The 20877-nt window shown below is 48.9% G+C and overlaps 1 protein-coding gene and 1 pseudogene across 16 annotated transcripts in view; both read right to left on the bottom strand.

Moving 5' to 3' along the window:
- The window catches only part of LOC132216799 (carcinoembryonic antigen-related cell adhesion molecule 1-like), a 287472-nt gene that overhangs the window by 146527 nt on the left and 120068 nt on the right, over window positions 1-20877 (bottom strand). For 7 of the 16 annotated variants that reach the window (XM_059666354.1, XM_059666337.1, XM_059666336.1 and 4 more), the window contains one exon: window positions 17491-17522. The exons of 5 other annotated variants lie outside the window; for them this stretch is intronic. In XM_059666354.1, coding sequence (XP_059522337.1) covers window positions 17491-17522 — 32 coding nt within the window. Of the gene's footprint in view, window positions 1-16430; window positions 16813-17490; window positions 17523-18865; window positions 18987-19942; window positions 20222-20877 lie in introns of those variants that run through there. 4 more of the 16 variants (XM_059666351.1, XM_059666332.1, XM_059666353.1 and 1 more) reach the window with 4 other exon arrangements.
- On the bottom strand, window positions 14416-16678 carry LOC132217177 (ribosome biogenesis protein NOP53-like; annotated as a pseudogene).

The raw sequence follows: 20877 nt of genomic DNA, 5'->3' as shown, positions 1-20877 counted from the left end.
AAGATAGTACAAGGAGCCTCTGGGACAACTTCAAGTGTACCAACATCTGAATTATGGGGGTGCCAGAAGAAGAGAGAGAGAGCAAGATATTAAAAACCTATTTGAAGAAATAATTATAGGAAACTTCTCCTACCTGGTGAAAGAAATAGAGCTACAAGTCCAGGAAGTGCAGAGAACCCCAAACAAAAGGAATCCAAAGAGGACCACACCAAGACACATCATAATTAAAATGCCAAGGGCAAAAGACAAAAAGAGAATCTTAAAAGCAGCAAGAGAAAGACAGTTAGTTATATACAAGGGAGTACCCATACGACTGTCAGCTGATTTCTCAACAGAGACTATGCAGGCCAGAAGGGAGTGCCGAGAAATATTCAAAGTGATGAATAGCAAGAACCTACAAGATTAGTCTACCCAGCAAGAATCTATAAATCTATAAGATTAGTCTACCTTCAGCTCTCATTTAGAATTGAAGGTCAGATAAGAGCTTCACAGAAAAGAAAAATCTAATATTCTTTATTTCAGTCAGTGTATGCCAAACCAGCATTATATGAAATGCTGAAGGGTATTCTTTAAGAAGAGGAGGAAGAAGAAAAAGGTAAAAAAAAACCAAAGTGACAACAAATACATATCTATCAACAAGTGAACCTAAAAATCAAGTGAATAAAAAATCCGATGAACAGAATAAACTGGCTAATAGAACAGAATCAGGGGCATAGAAAGGGAGTGGACTGACAATTCTTGGGAGGGAAAGGAGTTTGGGGGGTGCAGGAAGAGACTGGATAAAAATCATACACCTATGGACAAGGACAGTGGGGGGAGGGTAAGGGCAAGGGGTAACAGAAGGGGGTGAGGTAGGAACCAAGTGGAGGGGAGCTATGGGGGGAAAAAGAGGAACAACTGTAATAATCTGAACAATAAAGATTTATTTAAAAAAATATACTGTTTCAGCAGCTGCCCAGCTGTAGTGGATGCCCAGCCAGAATGAGACCCCATGATGTGGGGATGGGGACTCCCCTCCCCATTTCCTGTGCATAGGAAGGGTCTGCATGTCTTGCTAAAAATGCAGATTCTGACTCATATGGATGAAATGAGCCACATGTTAAACTGAGAAACTCAGGGAAGGCCTGTATAGCGGTCTTGCAAACTCAGAGACCTAAAGTAATCACAAAAGATGGTCTGAAATTAAACTTTAACTAAAAGCCGTCATGGTGGGTAGTTGGTATCCTAGGTTGGTATCTTCACCGACAAGGTCAACTGTTACCTGACCATATCTGTCTTTTTGCATCTATGATGACATATCCTTGAAATGTCAGGGTAACTTTTTTTCTGGACCCCCTGGGGCACAACCTAATGTGTGTGGGTGCCAGACAGATACCAAAAATTCCTTCATTGTTATTGTTACCGTGTTAATTGTTGACTATTAACTATCCTGCACCCATCTAAGTATCATTTTACTTTTTATCCAATCCCAGAGGTTTCCCCACTTTGCTTTCTCCCCCTTCTCTAATCTTTCATCATTGGATTTCATGTAACCCACCTAGGTCCCCTGCTATGATTGCAATGTATAAAAATAAATGAAAAATCCCCACACTATTCTCTACCAGGGGTGGGCAAACTTTTTGACTTGAGGGCCACAGTGGGTTCTTAAACTGGACCGGAGGGCCGGAACAAAAGCATTGATGGAGTGTTTGTGTGAACTAATATAAATTCAAAGTAAACATCATTACATAAAAGGGTACAGTCTTTTTTTTTAAATTTTATTCATTTCAAATGGGCCGGATCCGCCCGTGGGTCGTAGTTTGCCCACGGCTGCTCGAGACACTGTCCAATTTGTTGAGATACTAGTAATGCTTCCCAGCAATTGTGGACATTTTGGCTTAAATAAACTCACACAAATTCTTTACAGGGTTGAATGTTTTTACGTTAACAGTACTTGCCATATTCACGGTAGGATTCTAAAGAAGCTCACCCAGAACCTTCCAGCAGACCCCGACTTGGTTGTGGGATCCAGCAAAGGGCCCATTGAGCCCCCTGGTTCTCGGCCCATTGGGTGAACATGGGTGAGTTGTCTCTTGGATCCAGGACCTTCCTTTTCTTTTGGTAGAGGGTTTGACTTTATTTGAGCTGTGTCTTAAAATCCTTGAGATGGAATTAAAGTTAAGGGTTGACAGAACTCAGTCGAAGGCAGGACTGGAGGAAAAAAATGAGTGGCTCGTTTTGATTTTGGCTTTTTAATTGGAATTGCTTTCTGAGAGTCTGAGCAAAAAACCTTGGCTGTATAAATGAGCTGAACTCATCAGCTCATAAGATACAGGGGCACATCCTCCCTGCAGTCCAATTCTTGGTTATTCTTAGGTGACTAAGAATGTTTGTGAAGGTGTCAGAAGTGCAGGAGCCCCATAGGGAAGGCCCAACTCAACTGTAATTAACTAACTGGCTCATCTAGGGGGCTACCATAAGGCTTGGTCTTCCCGGGCCTGAATCCTTCCTATTGTTTCAGACAGTCCGGAGAGAAACTGAGGCCACACTTGACCCACTACATAACATATCCTGGAAATTTGCTCAGACTACAGATATCCAAAAATAAAAAAATTTAACATGGGAAATTGTGCCTCCAAGGCCAGACGCTCCCAGACCCCAGCCCTCATTTAATATTCCTGTTAGGAAACCTTTACTTGCAAGTGCTTTACAGAAATGGGAAGATTTAACTAGAAAATTTCAACTTAGAAATGGCCAAAATGCAGTTGTTTTGGGGTATATACATTAATATTTTGCATGCAGAAATTAGAAAAATGTCGGTTCTGAAATGAAACTGAATGACTATATGGGAAGCATGTCTTTACTTGGAAAAATGGAAGCTTCTTAGGAGAAGAATAGAAAAAATAATTCTTCCAAAAAAAGAATGGAAATTATTAAGAAATTTAGGAGACTGTCTCAGAATGATTCTGAAGTTAATAAATGCCTACACCCCATTTCCCCCTCTTCCTTTCTGACCTTCCTTGTCTGGACTTGCCCTTTCCTCTCCCTTCTTCCTTCCCCTTCTGTCTCCTCTATTACCACTGACTTGAAGGAAAATGAGAATAGGAATTCTAACAGTCCCTTTTGGAAAAAGCTGGTCTCAGCTAGAGAGGAACCAGTAATTGTTCCCGACTTTGTCTGGAACTGTGATGGATTCACAAAAATTTAACTGTTAGAACATGTAATCCTGTCTATTCTGACCTATTCCAACTAATATACCCACTGTTTCGGAGAGCAAGGCAACAGGATTACTAAATAAGGTCTGCTGTGCAACAGGAGAGGAGTCTTTTGCAAAAAAAGCAAGGTTTTCTGTTTAAAAAGAAAACCTGAAGTGTGATTTACAAAGTCGAAACAGAAGCAAACATAAGGCTGCTCCAGGACTATGAGAGGGTATTTTCCCCTTTCCCTTACTAAAAAACTGAAATTATCATAAAAGGGAACATTACTAGGCCCTTGGAGATACTGGGGCTTCTCTATCTGTTCTTTGCCCCACCATCTACGTTTCCCTCTCCCTCGGAGTAAAGCCTCTGTACAAATGGGAGGGGTCTCTAGGCAACCAATGGCTGTTTTAAAATCAGAACCTGTCCCCTTTCAATTAGGGCATGTTAAGGGGCAACATATTTTACTGGTCAATTCGGTCCCAAGTCACCTGATATAGATTTTAAAATCAGTGATGCCTACATGTACAAAACCAAAAAGGGAAAATGATGATTTTAAGGGAACCCCCAAGAGAAAACTAACCTTGAGGCTGACTGAATGTTTGCTAACATCTTTTCATTATTAACTTCCATGAAAATCAGAGAATGCTTAACAGCAGACCCGCCCTACTCAGAATGGCCCAAACAGCCCAGAGACTTGCAGAGATGCCTAACCTCGGCTTGCTACACATGCCTCTGTAGATGGGGAACCAGGCCACAGTGCCTTGAGAGTCCCCTTTTCTATTGGGGTACAAAGGCTTAAACTGGGAGAAATTTGACTTGGGATCCCCAAGGGGAAAAAAAAGGCTAATCTTCTTTTGCAACATAGCCTGGCCCCATTATAAAGTAGACAATGAAGAGGTTTGGCCAGTTAATGGCACCATTAAGTTTCATTCCACACTGCCTGCAGCTAGACCTGTTTTCACATTCCCAGGGAAGTGAATGGAGAATGAGGCCTACTTAGATCAATGTGTCTTTTCCATACCTGTAAGCAGTTATGAGTCAGAAATGGCACTCAGCTCTATGCTACCTGTAAACCAGATCTCTCTGTAATTGCTACAGAATCTCAGAGAAAAATATACTCAAATAAAAAGAAACATTTAAAAATGGATGAATAAGTTCGTCCTTTTGCCAACACTTGCCAATCCTTGAGGGATTAAAGTACTGTCCTTGTTTTACTGTGCCCTGTTTTCATCGTCAGAGGTGTGGCTCCAGAATATTAAAGTCCACTAAATCATTTTCCATTCCCCTATTCAGCTCAAAATGCTATAATTGGCTTTCCAAGTCCAAAGTCCCAGGACCTTTGAGATGAAAGTACAGGAACTCTGGTCTGGGCCATTTTAAAAATACAAATCTCTATAAGCTGGAATTACAACTGAAATACAGAAAGACTTCCTGAAGAATGAATGGAAAACTCACAGGAGAGAATCCTGATACCCAAGGACCGAAGGTGGAGACTGCATATAAAGGGACAGTTAATAGAGATTGATAGGAGGTTCAGAGGCCCGAAAGGGCTGGCGGGGCACCCACAAACAGCAACTGAAGTCCTGGAGAGATATCTCAGCTGTGTGTGTGTGTGTGTGTGTGTGTGTGTGTGTGTGTGTGTGTGTGTGGAGGGGGGGTGGCAGTGGGCAGTTGCCACTATGAACTCTGGGATCTAATCCCCAAGCTGGGATCCCCAGCAGAGAGCACCAAATCTGAGGGTATCCACATAACATCTAACTGAAAAGCAGAGGGGTGCTGTTTGCCAGGGAGTGGGAGCTGAAAGTTAGGGCACCTTCTTGAAGGGCCAATGCACAAAAATTCCCTGTGGAGCCACCCACCTTGTGCTCTGGCAGAGGGAGGGTGAAGTGGACTGGAGCTGTGAGAGCAGAACCCAGGACTGAGGGCTCTGGGGCTAGAGCTCAGAAGGCAGACACCCCAATTTTCCTCAGCGGAGTCATTCTCTCACGCAGTGGAGGACATCTTTCCCACATAGACATTTGTCTTGCGTAGGGGGACGACAGTCGACACACCATATTGGAAAACACCTTCCCCTGCAGCCACTTAAGACTTGAAAATCAAAAACAATAATGAGGTGCCATCTCACACCTGTCAGAATGGCTATCATCAACAAATCAACAAAGGACAAGAGCTGGCGAGGATGCAGAGAAAAAGGAATCCTCATGCACTGCTGATGGGAATGCAGACTGGTGCAGCCACTGTGGAGAACAGTATGGAGTTTCCTCAAAAAACTAAAAATGCAACTTCCATTTGACCCAATAATCCCATTTCTAGGAATATATCCAAAGAAATCAGAAACACCAATCAGAAAGGATATATGCACCCCAATGTTCATAGCAGCACATTTACAATAGCTAAGGTTTGAAAACAGCCTAAGTGCCGATCAGCAGATGAGCGGATTAGAAAACTGTGGTACAGCTACACAATGGAATACTGTAAAAAAGAAGGAACTCCTACCATTTGCAACAGCATGGATGGATGTAGAGAGCATCACTGTAAGCGAAATAAGTCAGTCAGAGAAAGATAAGTATCACAGATCTCACTCATTTATGGAATATAGTGAACAACATAAACTGATGAACAAAAATAGAGCCAGAATGGGAAAAATATTTTAGAATATAAGTAATCCTGTTATTTGCATATTTTTAATATTTCCTACAACTTTTGTGATATGATACTATGTTAGTACAGTTTTGGTAATATTATTATACTTAAAATCCTTGTTTTCTTAAAATATTGTTTATTGCAAGCGATGTTATTATATTTAAAATAATTTTTCTTGAATAATTAATGTTGATTGGATTTAACATTATTATATTTAAAATTGTTTTTCTTGAGATATAAAATAAAATAAAAAAATAAAAATCTCTGGAAGATAGCCACCTAAAGAAATAACTTTTAACTTATTTCAACTATTCTTTTCTAAATTAGTAAATTTTAATTAAGGTTATTGAATTTTTAGATATTTTGAAATAATATGAAATACTGAAACATTGATTGCTAAATAAGCCTTTAAATTTGCCTGCTTTTGTCTTTATTGCCTAAAGTCGGACTGACAGCTTAGGCCCTCTCCCCACTGGGAGTAGGCCTAAACCAGCAGTAGGACAACCTTAGTGCTGCTGCAGAGGCAGGAGAGGCTCCTGCCACCCTGCTGCACTCGCCAGCAGGTGACTCTGGGGGTGAGAAGGGGTCCTGTGAGTGATGACTGGTGATGGGATCCACCTTGTCTCTTCGGGTGTGACCAGCCTGGTTCCTGTTTCCAGGGACAGAGTCCCAGGACTAGCAGTCTCAGTAGGATCTTCAGTGAAGGGGGCAGGGGGTGTCCTGAGTGTCAGATGAGGGGAGTATGGTAGGAAGTCATATGGCTGTGAGCTCCCTGGTTCTTGAGGGCCATGATTTTGTTTTTAAAAAAGAATATTCACTTATTTATAATTGTTGCCAAGTAAACTTCTCTTTTAAACAGGAACATAAAAACACAGTAGGACTTTGCACAAGTGGAATTTCGAAACAGTTGGTTTGTATACGTGTCAAAATAAGTTAGAATGGAATTCATCCAGGAGTTTCCAAGTCCCCTGAGAGGCCTCACACCTCTTTGGAAAGTTTGGGGTTGAAGGGTGAAGATAGTAGCCTTTGCAAGACCACCCTCCCCCACCCCCGCCTCAAATTGTGAGTTGTGCTGTCCCTTTCCTTAGCTTCGCCCAGGTCCTAGGCACAGGGTAGGGGGGTTCAAGTATCAAACGTCCAGAGGGTCAGCTGATGGTGCGGCTGCAGGTAGGTAGGAGAGCCCCACCCTGGGGTCCTGCACCTTCTCCCTTGAGTTTCTAAGACCAAGGCCACTGCGCTGGCAGGAGCAGAAGGATAAGATGAAGGAGGAGGAGGAGGAGGAGGAGGAGGAGGAGGAGGAGGAGGAGGAAGAGGAGGAGGAGGAGGAGGGGAAGGCACATGGTTCTTTTTGACCCAATAATCCCAGGTGCCAGAGGATAACTGGTGCCAGCAGCCAGGTGAAGGAAGGCGTATTGCATGAATCATCATGCAATGAGCTTCTAGTATAAAATAAATTACCTTCCAAATACTCCCATTTGTATATATATATATTCCACTATGGTCCTCATTTTCCTTTTTAAAAATTGGTCTTCCTGGGAGCTTGTGGACTCTTGGCAGTCCCCGTCCTCAAAATGGATACTTGTTGCACCTTAAGGAAGACAAATGCTCCGGTCTTGCCCCTAACAATTCCCGTGGGTCCCCAGTGACCTCTTCAAGGTGCTCTGCCCCCTGCTCAAGGGGCCTCCACCTGTCCGAGTTAGTGTGGCCTGACCAAGGTGTGTCTCATCTCAGCTCATGGTGGGGACACTGAGCTGGGACACACCATGTGTGGTGCCCCAGCTAAGACAGAGTTGGGTGACATCTGCCAAAACCCACCTTAGGGCGATAAGACTGGGCTTCTGGGGGTTGGCTGGGGAAGGTGTCTGCCGGCCAGGTTGGGGTGCATGCGCACCTGGCTCCAGGCAGCTCAGGAGGCACCTGGAGGTAGAAGGCAGAGGCCCTGCCTGCTCTGGGCCTGGGTTGTTCCCAGCTGAGGGCTCGTGGGTGGGAGTGGGCAGTGCTGAGCAGCTGGGGCTCCAACATCTCTAGAGGCAGGCAGGGGAGAAACAAGGCCTGGCCAGAGTGACCCCTTCTTCAGTGTCTGGATACCCTGAGGGGCCATCACTTGGCCCTGCCCACACTGGCTGCCCCAGCGCTGCTGGGCCTGCAGACACCTGAGAACCTGTGCCCTGTGACCTGTCCCTTTCCCCACCCTCCCACAGCAGCAGGCCCAGGAGATGCAGACCTGGGTCCCTGTTACCCTTCCTTCCCCAAAAGACCTGGGGCCTGAGCCCGGTTCATAGCTGAGGCCAGTAGTACCATCCATTTGGTCTATAAGTCCCTAGTGGTGCAAACGACTCAGAGTCGGGGGAGGGCTCCGCACAGTGGGGCAGCAGCTCATTTCTCAGCTGCAGGAACACAGCCTGCAACCCATGGGTCTCACCCCCATGCCCAGGCCCCCCTCACCTGGTGCTTGGTGGCCCAGCTTTGCTATAGCATGTGGCAGTAGGCCATCTTCTTCATGGCCTGCTCCGTGAGGACGCTGGCCTCGGTGCTGCCGTCCACACCTGGGTATGCATAGTCATTCTCTTCCAAGTCCTCCATCTCCTGCTGGCTACCAAGCTCTGAGGGGTTGGTGCCCATCAGCTCCATCATGGGGTCTTGGCTGTCTAGGCCAATGTCCATGTTGCTGTGCTTGACCGTCATGGCCGGCTCAGGTTACCCTTGAGGTTAATCTTGCTGGAGCAGTAGGGACACTGGAAGGGCTTGCTGCCCCCATGCAGGTGCATGTGGCCTTGAGGGCCATGATTTTAGGGAAACCTCCCCTCTCTGCATCTGTTGGCTGAGCCTGTCCATGTGCTCCCCGACCCTTGGGGCAGCCTCTGTCCTCTGCCTGGGGGACTTGCCTCTGGTCACCCTGCCTTCCCCATGGTGATACAAGGCAGCAAGTGGGGAGCTACACAGGGTCCCTGTGAGAGAAGGTGCTCGTAGCCCCCTAGAAGGAGCCTGTAGGACAAAGCAGACACATGGGAGGGGCCCAGAGGGGTCTGTGATATGGAAATCAGGCTCCTTTCTCATCTCCTTCACCAAAGCCAGGTTCCTATGGTAATTTCCTGTGTTTTTGGTGTGTTCCAATTTCACCCCCTGGACGGCATAAAGAGACCTGCAGCTGCATCAGGGATGCTGACCAAGCTCCAGAGGTGGGAGCTGACCCTGAGTCCTGGGCAGGGGTGGGCTCTGACCTCTAGACTGAGTGGCCAGTCACTGTGTGTCCCAGGCTGCCCAACTTACCCAGGACAGGGTGAGCACAGGGAGAGGGTGGTGGTTGTCCAGAGGACTCCAGATCCAGTGTCAGGAGAACTACCCACCCAGGAGGAGCTCGCTGCCCTTGAGGTTTCAAGGAAGGGCCTGGTGAGGGCTCCTGTGGGGCTTCCAGGAGAGGGTGCTGGCCTGGGGTTCTGATGCCCAGGATGCCCTGTGTGTCCCCATCACAGCACTGGGGCACTGCATCCAAGTCACTTGTGTCCCCATCTGCTCTAGGCCTCCCCACGGGCCCAGGATCTGGAGCAGGTCCACATGGAGACTCAGCAGGGGACCCTGAAAGGAGGTCTCCCTGTGACCCTCTTCCACTCTGAGGTGGAAGCGCCCCAGATGCTGGGTTCTCCTGACCCATCCTGCACGGGAAGTGGCCCAGGACATCATGGGCTGGTGAGATGTTTTCAGAGACACAGCCTGGTGACCCCACAGATCAGGGCCTTTGCGCACAGGGATTTGCCCCCTGACTTCCTTTAAGGTAAAGGTGGGCTCCTTCCTCCTGTGGTAGTAACTCCACCTGGGTCGAGAGTCCAGAATTTGATTCAGCTCAGGTGTCACTGAGAAGAGGAAGTACACAGGCTGTCACCAAGATCCACCCTGGGAGATGAGCTGTCACTCACCAAGTAGAGGTGGGAAGGGCTGTGATTTTGGAGGAATGAATGGGGGTCTGACCCCTCACTGTTAGGAGACCCCTGCCCTCCCTTTTTGGGACAAACAAGGGCAATTGCTGGCTTCCTCCCAGGCTGACACCAGGCCCTGGTCTTCAGGAAACATTCTCTGCCCACAGATGTCACAAGTGGTAGGATAAGAACGCAGGTGCCAGGTTTAATTGTGTGGTTTCCATATTTACTTAATAGTATCTGTGAAGCAATGTGAGGGTACAGACCGGCAGAGCTGCGTATCAATCTGTTTGGGTATCAACCTGGGCATAAGGACTGGACCTTCCCATCTGTCAACAGAGGTTAACTTAGAAGTGAGCACCCTGGCTCTCACTGCAGGTTCCCTCCTCCTCAGATTCCTGATTCCCTCCTTGCTCAGCACGGCTTCTGTGGCACAAGGTCCAGGCACTCAAAGAGCCAAGTGGCCAAACCACAGGTTTCAGTAACCCTCCAGATGTTGGAAGCAGGTGCTGGGATCAGGGATGCCTCATGACAAAGGGCCTCCAGGTCTGAGTAACCACCAGCTGGGGGGCTGGCAGGTTCTATCATGGTAGGTGGGATGTGGCCTCAAATGCACCCGAGAGAACCCAGGAGGTGCTGTGCTAGCTGAGAGCCCTGTGGGTGCTTTGATGCGGTGATTCGGTTTCCAGAGCTTCCTGCTGTCTGTGCACTGGCCTGAAGGCCCCGACTGAACCATAAAGAGGGGCTGGACTCTTCCAGTCTCAGATCAGACCCATCAATCAGTGCCAGTGGATGCAGGGACATCAGGGCTCAGGTTCAGCACACAGGGCGCACACCTGTCTTGAGAGCCATGAAGCTTAGGAATTAGCTTGTCCTTCTGCTGGTGGGAGGTGCTGGGATCTGGGTGAGCGCCTAGAAACCTCCTCTAGTTTTGCTTTACAGATTTAAAGGGATAAAGGGTAATAATTTCTACTGACAAACAAAATAGGTGCAAAGGCATGGATACATGGGAAGGAGCGGGGGCAACAGGAAGAGATTAACCAAAAACCATATATGCATAGCCCATAGACACTGGCAGTAATGGGATGAAGGCCTGGATTGGGGCGGGCCCGAGTGGGAGGGAGGAAATGGTGAAGTGGGGGACATCTGTACTACTGTCAACAATGAAAATTGTTTTTAAAAACGTAGCTAGCCTCTTGATAGGAGCGACTTCTTACATCATTATAAAATGAAAACATGCACTGGAATATTCTTTAGAGGAAAGCCAATAACCATTTTCCATTTATCAGTAACTGTGATGCAAGTTTAATATTTCTAGGTCATCACTGATAACACTTTTTGTAATTTAGCCCTTCGAAGTGGTAAAAGTCGCCTATGATTCATGTTTTAGTTCAAGATTGTGGATTTCATGTGCACTCACCTGTGATTTTAAGTGCTCATATAGGTCACCTTCTGTGAACACTATTGCCATTTCACTCTGTCTGTTTGTTACTCATCCCTGTACAGAGAGAGTCACATTTTGCCTGGAAGGCATCTGACCCCCACCATTAAAAAGAAGTGTTCAGATGCTTCTGGTTGATGATGATGGCACTGAGGTGGAGGTCTGTTCAGGGTGGGCCAAGGCAACAGTTTTTGAGAACTTTCCCCTCAAAATTACCTGCAGAAAGCACCTGTCACATGTTGGGATGGAGGAAGGACAGAAATAGAGGTCTGTAATTTAGGTATCACACCCAAGAGTGGACAGCAGATTCTGCCCAGAGTCTGAGAGGTGGAGGGACGATGGTGAGGTCACTACAAAGACCCCCACCCAACCCCTTAATGGGGGAACATTAAAGGTCTTGTAGTTCAGAGAGGGGCCCAGGGATTGGGACAGGGGTAGTCAGTCCACAGGTGCTGGGAATGAGACCTGACACTGTCTATTTTGGAGGCATAAATGCATTTTGAAGTTATGATGTCACAGTGTATGATTCTGAAAATATAGACAAACTCCTATGATATAGTTTTCTACTTAATAAGATGTTTCTTCCTAATGATAGAAATGACTGTATTACTGCTGAGATGCTAGAGATGGCAAGAACATCAGAGTAGGTTGTCTAATGGCATGGCATATAGGTTTGTTATGATGTATTTTCTCTTCCCAGTGTCTACAGAATTTTCCTCACCCAACTTTGCAGTACAACCCACTGGTGTCAATCTGATTTGTGGGCACACCCTTTCACAACCCAGTCTTCCAGCCGGTGAGCTAAGGCAGCCATCAGTCATCACCTCTAACTATGCCTCCTTCTGAACCAGAACCTGTCCTGTGTCCAAGGTCAGCCCTAATCTCTCAACTTTCCTGCTCCTTTCTCTCCTCTTGTAGCAGGAACAAGCCACTAGAGGGCACCCACACTCCTCCTTGAGCTCCTGGAGACCTTTCCATCACCTGAGACAAATAAATGCAAGTGTTTTTCCTGCAACAGCCCCACCCTTCAAATACTCTTTAGATTTGTTCAGGGTGTAGCTCCTGCTTCAGACATCAGGGTTCCCAGGGGAGCCCCTTCACATTGGGGTGTGGCAGAATGGACTGCGGACATGGAACCATCCCCAGGGCCCAAGTCATTGTAGGGGGAGATGGTTCAGGGGCAGGGGCAGTGGATAGTATAGGGTAGACACCCAGGGCCCAGATGTTCTTGCACGAGGGGTGGTCACAGGGGACAATGGTCGTGAGCCTGTGGTTCTGAAGGCCCTGCCACTTAGCATCTGTGCACATGGGCCTTGGCTCGGCTTCTGTGAAACATTTCAGACTAGGCCTTCTTCAGTGGGTGGTGGGTTCTCCTGGGCATTTCAAGAACCTTCCTAATGAAGAATGAGGGGAGATGTGTTATTGGCCTTAGAGAGTCACATTTTCCCCTAGATCTGGGAAGCATCTGACCACCATTAAAAGAAAGTGTCAAAAATGCTGTTGGTTGATGATGATGGCAGTCAAGTTGGAGGTCTGCTCAGGGTGGGCGAGGGAGGTTCTCTCAGGTTAGGACCCATGAAATGGGAGAGTGAGGACCTTCCTGACTCCCACCCTCCTCAGGACACCACTGCTGGGTTCACTGTGGGGAACTGAGCCTCCCCTCCCACTCCCTGCAGTGTATTACAGGGACCCAGAGCCCCTTCATGTAGAGTGGACCATGAAGGAGTGCAGGTGAGGGAGGGCAGGTGGACGTGAGGAGAGAGACTTACCTGGAGGTGGGAGCTGTGAGATGAGGGCCAGCAGGAGGCACACAGCCTGCTTAGGGCCTGCAGCTGAGTCGGTGCCCCAGAGCGTTTCCTCTGCAGAATCCAGCCTTTTCCCTGCGAACATTCCATTACCTCCCCTTCAGTGCTCCCAGCTGAGGCCTCAGTGCTTCCCCACTCAGTCCTGCATCAACTCTTTGTCCCCCTCACCCTCGGGCAGCTCAGTCTGCCCAACTGCTCAGTCCCCCAGGGCTGAAGAATGGTCATTGCTGTCCCTGACCCGACCCGTGTGGAGGCCCAGTCCTGCCTGCCTGGTCAGCTGTGGGGCCAGGCTCTCAGGCGCCAAGTCCTGATTACCATCACCCGCCAGGAGGTGGCAGCAGCTGAACAAGGAGAGATGCAGGGACAATTGTTATCACCCTGTGTGTCTGCAAGTGGACATGTGGGGGAAGGTGCTGGGGAGAGACACCAAGGAAATGGTGGAATTTCCTGCTAATTTCGATGCTGGTAGTGTGTGCCTTGGGAATTTAACAGAGAGTTCATGGATATTTTCTTGGAGAAAAATAAGAAGGTAGTTGTAACTCAATATATGGGTCCTCTCTCTTCGTTTCTTGATGAATACGGCTAATTTTTTATCAATTTTTTTTATCCCTTCAAAGAACCAGCTCTTCATTTCATTGATTTTTTGGTATTGTTTTTTAGTCTCTATGGTATTTATTTCTGCTCTACTGTTTATTATTTCCTTCCTTCTACTTATTCTGGGCATTTCTTGTTATTCTCTTTCTAGTTCTTTAAGTTTTAGGGTTAAATAGTTTATTGCTTTTTTTTTTGTTTTCAGTTATTTTGAGGTATGCCTATAGTGCTATGAACTTCCTTCTCAGGACTGCTTTTGCTGTGTCCCAGAGATTTTGGGTTGTTGTGTGTTCATTTTCATTTGTTTCCAGGAAGTTTTTGAGTTCTTTCTTGATCTCGTTGGTAACCCATTCAGTGTTTAACAACATGCTATTTAGCTTCCAGGTGTTGGAATGTTTTGGGGTGTTTTTACTGTAGTTGATGTCTAATTTAATTCTACTGTGATCTGAGAAGATGCTTGACATGATTTCAGTCTTCTTGACCTTGTGGAGACTTGTTTTGTGCCCTAACATGTGTTCTATCTTTGTGAATGTTCCACATGCACTTGAGAAGAATGTATATTCTGCTGCGTTGGGGTGAAGTGTTCTATAAATGTCTGTTAAATCCATCTGATCTAGTGTGCCCTTTAGAGTCTCCGTTTCCTTGTTAAGTTTTTGTCTGAAAGATCCTTCCAGTGAAGTCAGAGGGGTGTTAAATTCCTCTACTATGACTGTATTGTTGTCAGTCTCTCCGTTAAAGTCCTTTAGAAGATTTGTTATATATTGAGGTGCACCTATATTGGGTGCATATATGTTTACCAGGGTTATACACTCTTGTTGGATTGATCCCTTTAGTATTATGTAGTGACCTTTGTTGTCTCTTGTGATGGCCTTCATTTTGAAATCTATTTTGTCAGATATGAGTATTGTTCCTCCAGCTTTTTTTTCTTTTCTCTTTGCTTGGAAAAATTTGTTTCCATTTCATCCTGTGTGTGCCTTTTGTGTCTTGTGTGTGTGTGTGTGTGTGTGTGTTTGTTGTTGTTTTTTTGGTCTGAAGGTCCTTTATGGAGGGATGAGGCTCTGCATCCAGCATCAGCTACAACTGGAGCTCCCGGAATGCCCGCTTCTCCACAAGCTTCACTTTGTACTTGCGCTTGAACTTGGCTCTCTCCCGGGGCTCGATCATATTTGTCCTCTGGAAGCTCTTGAACCGGTCACATAGGATGTTGCCATCGGGATTCAGGGTCGGGAGCGAGTTGCCCAGCTCCGAGTGGAGCTGCAAGTCGATGTCGGGGGGCCTGGTACTTGAGCCGCCCCAGCCTGCGGGGCTTGTCAGCCTCGGCCAGCTGCTGTGCCACCTGGGCCTTGATCCCGCGCAGCCTGAAGAGCTCCTGGTGCCGCAGCCGAGCTGCCCGCACCGTGGCCTGCTATACCCACAGCATCCGGGCGGCCTGTTCCCGCCGACGCTGCTGCTCTGTCTTCTTCTCCACAGCAGCCAGGCGGTCGGGTGTGGTAGCTTTGGCTCTTCCAAACTCATCATCTCTGGCCTGGTCTCCAGCCCCCTTGGGCCCCTGGCCCTGGCCCTCGAGTGGCTCCCCCTCCCTATCTGACTCCTCCAGCAGCCCCTGGCACATCTCCTCAAAGGTAGACTCCAGGGTGGCTGCCTGCTCAGCGGGGAGCAGGGCCAGCTGCAGCTCCAACTTCTCCGGTTCCCTCTGCAGCTGCAGCTCGACCTCGTGGTCTTCCCAGAGCAGCGTCTGGTGGTCCTCAAAGGAGGGGCTGTAGGAGGCTCCCGAGGGTGTCACCTCCACAGCAGGCACCTGGGACGGCTTGGTGTGCAGACGCAGCGGCCGTTCCACTCCTTTCTTCGTGGTCTGCTCCAGGAAGAAGGGGTCCTGGCCGGCCAGCGGCCGCTCCAGAGGGTTGTCTGTGGCCCAGAGATGGTAGAAGGGCCGCTCCGCGGTGTCCTGGGGCCCGGGCCTGGCTTTGGCCGCAGGAGGGCTGCGGAGCCTGGCCTGCGCCCTGCGCACCTCCCGGGGCAGCTCGCCCAGCTTGGTCGGCCTCTCCCATAGCTGCTCCTTCCGCTTGAGCTTCTTGGCGTTGGGGACCCGGTGGGTGAGGATGTCTTTGGGGGCAGGGATCTTGGATGTGCTCTCCAACACGAGGTCCACCGCAGGGGTTTCTGGAGGAGCAGTGGCTTCTGCTGGCCTTTGGTCCTCTTCCTGCCGCGCACTCTCTCCTTGGGGCCAGAATCCACGAAGAAGAGTTTATCATGGGGGGTGGGGGGCCCCCATACCAAGCCACCGCTCGTGCACTCCTGTAGCCGCAAGTCCTCTAGGAATTGATCCACTTCCAGCCCCAAGGGCTCCAGAGCGAGCTGCCGCCAGCCCGGCTTCCTATTTCTCCCTGTTTCCCGGGCCTCGCCGCCGCCGCCTCAGCGCAGGGTCCGCAGAAGTGGGCCGCAGCCCCAGGAAGCTGGAGTCGGCCTCGCTTTTCGCTTTTCCAGCGGAGCTTGCCGCTGCCACCACTGCTGCCCGCGCCACCTTGTTAAAAGCTGTCTTTTGTTTTGAGGTGGGTCTCTTGTAGACAGCATACAGTTGGGTCATATTTTTGTATCCATTCAGCTACCCTACACCTTTTGATTGGAGTATTTAATCCATTTACATTTAGGGTTATTATTGAGAGGTACTTATTTATAGCCATTTTAATTCTGTATGGCTAGGTTTCTCTCTCTGTTTCTTCTCAGCAATTCCTTACAGCATTTTCTTAATTTTTTTTTATCTCAAGAGAAACTATTTTGAATATAATAATATTAAATGCAATAAACATAAATTATTCAAGAAAAACCTTAATATACCATTACATGCAGTAAACATTAATATTTCCAGAAAATAGGATTTTAAGTATAATAATATTATCAAAACTGTATAACATAGTATGATATCACAAACATTGTAGGGAATATTAAAAATCTGCCAATAACAGGATTACTACTATTATATTCTAAAATATTTCCCCCCCTCTGGCTCTATTTTTGTTCGTCAGTTTATGTTGTTCATTATATTTCACAAATGAGTGAGTTCATGTGATATTTATCTTTCTCACACTAGCTTATTTCGCTTAGCATGACGCTCAGAGCTGGTTCTCTGGCACAGGCGCCAACCACAGGGTCTGGAGTCTCAGGTCCTGGAGGAACTAAGAAGCCACGTCTGCTCTGGGGGTGATCCGGCAGTACACCTCTGAGTTTGGGTGGAGTAATTCCTGTCACAGAAAGAAGAGATCTCTGAGCCCTGCAGCCTCCTCAGAACACGAGCCGTGTTTCTCAGGTACCATGGGGGCTGACTGTGCTGGGGTGTCTGTCCCCGGGCACCTTCTCCTCCACCCTCAGTTGTCACTTTTCACTGCCCTTTCCTGAGCCTGGAAGCACAGCCAGGGCTGGGCTGGGGGCAGATCCTGGGGCCCCTGGGACCTGCAGGACAGAATGTTCATAATCCACACTCACCTCATAGATGGGACCTGTTGTCCTGGGGTCAGGTAGGGGCCCCTGTGCAGAGGGGAGAGAGGGTATCAGAGGATGGGGAGGGAGGGTTTTTCTCCGCAGGACGGACAGCTCTGCCTCCTGAGCAGCTGTCTTCACAGCTGTAGCCCAGCACCCCAATTCAGCCCACACTGCACGCCTTCTCCCTTGTTAGTCTGGGACCCAGACTGTTGTTCCTGGTGCCCATTCTGCTCCATGCTGGACTCCAGGGTTCCCCTCAGACTCCGTCCTACCCTGTCTACCCCTGATGTGAGGGCCCCACTGGACCAGGGCGGGGCTCCTCTTATTGTGGCTGTTCTGGGGAGGGGGTCTGTGCTGTGTTGAGAGGTTGGATGGTGCCCCTGCCCTGAGCGAGGGTCACTGAGGCCCTGGGTGAGGGAACAGGGAGGGGATGGACTTACCGGGAAGGCAGAGGTTCCAGAGGGACCCTGGCCTGGGAGCAGAGACAGGAGGCGTTAGCACCCAGAGGGGAGGAAGCTTTGGCCTGTTCTCTCAGGAGGGGGTGGTTCTTTAGCTCCCAAGTGCCAGGGGTGAAAGGTCATCTCCCAAGGTGAGACCCTCTGGCCATTTCAGGGTCCAGTGAGGGAGAGGTGGTGACAGATGACACAGCCTACAGGTCAGGGTTGACTGGTGATACGGGGTCCCCTGTGCAGAGTGGTGGTGAAAATCGCCCTTGAAGCCCGGGGAAGGGTCAGGGCCTGAGGGACAAGGGCAGGGGTGGACAGTGTAGGGCAGGCCCAGGGGCTCCAGGCTGAACAGACACTCACCAGGGGTGGCCGCTGGAGGTGGGTGCTCTCGGAGGCCATGCGGGTCACTGGCCCTGGGAAAGGTCAGACTTACTTGTGAGGGGTGCAGGGGAACTTTGGTGTCACAACAGGGGGACAGGAGGGTCTCCTTTCCCAGCAGAGATTGGAGGCCTCTCTCCACTGTTCATGGGGGTACGGGCCCAGGAGAGGGGAACTGACACATGGTCTTAGGGATCCACCACTCACTTGGGCCCACAGGGGAAGGACCTCCGGCAGATGGGGGTCTGAGAGGAGTTACCAGGGAAGGGACTGAGGACCCAGGACAGGAATCCACTCTGAGGGTCTGACTTAGTGAAAGGTCAAGGCTGCAAGGGGCAGCAGTGCCAGACTCATGTAGCATCCGGATGAGCATGGTACCTGCTGTGGCCAGACCCGCCCCTCAGGCCTACAGAGCTACAGTGTGACCATGGCCTGTCCTGTCTCCATCCACCTGAACTAGAGGCAAAAACCATGCCACAGGCTTTGCTGTTCTCCCATCTCACACATCAGGATTGTGGTTAATAAACTGGCTTCATGGGGGCATTTGACCCACCCACTCTGTCCAGGCTCTTCCACCCTCAGCTGTGTGGCCTTGGCCAGGATGACTTTCAGACCCTGAGGCAGCCCATCCCCTCACCTGGGAGGGTGGACTTAGATAAACAACAGGAGGTGCCTTCCTGAGCACTTACTACCTGCCGGCACCACTGCAAATGTGTGGAGAGACCAGGACAATCCTGAGGGCACAGTTCCTTAATTGTGCCTCATTTATAGGTGAGGAAGCTCTTGAGGAAACCACCTTGGTCTGCAGCTGGTGAGGGAGGAGCTGGATGGAGGGAGTTAGGGGCCTCCATGGGGAAGCTGGGAGGCCACGGGGAGCCGGCCCAGAACCCTCTGTTGAAGTGGTCTTTGTCCTCCTGGCCTGGGCTCCACTGGGGGTCAGACTGGGTCAGGGGGAAGGATTAGGGTGAGGGTGAAGGAAATACCATGGTACCTCCTAGTCCTCCTGAGGTACAGGAAATAGCCCAGGGAGGCCCCCAGAGCCACCACAACGAGGACCCCGATTACGCTGCCAACGATGGTCCCCACAGAGTAGCCTGTGTCCTTTTGTTCTGCTGAAAGGAGAAGGGAAAGGGGGAGGGGTGAAGGCCCAAGTCCACTCAGGGGAAACCAAGAGGGGCCTTGCAGGGGAGGCCTGGTGAGGGAGGAAGGAACTGCCACCTGGTCTGTGAGGTTTGGGAGTGTCAGTCCTCCTGACACCCCACTTCTGGCGGTTGCATCATTCTCTGGTTTGCACATTTGAAACTTTCCATTGGCTCTACCTTTGCACGTACTCTCACACCCACCATTCCCATGCCCTGGTAATTTTCCTCTTAACTCCTCTTTCCCTCACATATTCTGTCTCTTACCCCTGTTTCTTCTTTCCCATCGCTATGGACAATCTTAGCAGGCACCTTACCTGCCAACTCAGTGCTGATGAGTAACAAGAATGTGCTGAGTGTTTTAAATGGCCCATAGGGTGGGAAATACTCTACTTTCATGTCATCTGATCCTTCCACCCCCAGGAGGGATTGGAGTGTCACTCCTACTGAGCACAAAGAGAATCAGGGATGGGAGGTGCTTAATAAATGACTGGAGGTCACAGAACTGGTGAGTGATAAAGGACATTTTCTCCAAGTTCCGCTTGACCTTACAGCTATTGGCAACAGTGTTTATAAAAATAACAATAATAATTGGTACATTGACTGAGTCCTGAGTGAGCATGACCCTGGCTGAGGGCTTTAACTCATTAACCTCACAAGAATTATCCTAACAACTGTGTTTAGGTGCAGCTGTTTTATTCCAGTTTAGAGAGGAGGAAACTGAGGCTCAGGGGGGTGAGAGCCTTCCCCGTGGTCAGCCAGCTTAGACTCATAGAACCGAGACAATGACGAGATTAGTCTAATCCTGGGGTCCTTACCCATGGTTAGGCTCTGAAGGAGGCTCCCACCTCCTCAAGGCTTTCATCCATCTCACCACCCTGCTCGTGAAATATACAAAGAGCAAGTGGGAGAGGTCAAGGGTTACTTACACTGCACATCCAGCCTGAAGGGTTCACTTTTGCTGGAATTGACCAGGTTGAAGACCTCACACTGATAATCCCCAGCATCCTCCCTCCTGATGGGGTCTATGGTGAGGGTGCTGTTGTCCTGGGACAGCTTCATCCTGTCGGTGAGCAGGAGACTCTGGTTATTGAAGAGCCACCGGATGGAGATTCCTGTGTCATTTGTGAGGCAGGTCAGGACCACGGCGTCCTTATGCTCTGTGACTGTGGCATTGCTGGCTCGGAGGGTGGGCTTTCCCACTGGCTCTGTGGAGAAACAGAGGAGGTGACTGACTGGGAGTGGGCTCCTTCCTCAGAGATGTCAGCCACTCACAGGCCACACTGATCCCTATAAAGGTCACCAGAGGATGGCTCTGACCTCTGCAGGGTGAGGACCTTTATTCAGGTGTCAGTCTGTAAGAAGAGGGCTATACCCCCCCTCTTACCTCCAGATCACCTCAGGGTGAACTTGTCCTGTGTCCCTGGACATCTGCGGTATTAGTACCTGGAGCCTTAGACCATTTGTCTAGCATCCTCATCATCAGGTGGCATTTTCCACCCACTGACTTTTTTGTGACTCTTTCCCAGACCTTTCTGTAACTTTTTAAATAATCACACCCCCTCTCTCGTATGGTGGCTATAAAAAGAGATGGGAAGGCATTTCCCTTTTTTTAATTTTTTTTTTTATTTATTTTTTTTATTGCTTAAAGTATTACAAAGGGTATTACATATGTATCCATTTTATCCCCCCGCCCAAGGCATTTCCCTTTTGTTAAATAATTTATTAGAGAATATAGCCCAGCCAGTCTTCATGACCTTAGGATCTGGAGAAGTTTCAATCTAAAGGATTTCACAGTTTGAATAAGACTTTCACTTCCTGGTCTGTGGATTGAATATCAGGGAGAAGGAAATCCCTAGAGAGA

This window comes from Myotis daubentonii, chromosome 15, assembly GCF_963259705.1.
Source record: "Myotis daubentonii chromosome 15, mMyoDau2.1, whole genome shotgun sequence".
Taxonomy (NCBI): Eukaryota; Metazoa; Chordata; class Mammalia; order Chiroptera; family Vespertilionidae; genus Myotis; species Myotis daubentonii.
Note: the sequence above shows the minus strand (reverse complement) of the source record. Positions and strands in the feature narration are given on the sequence as shown.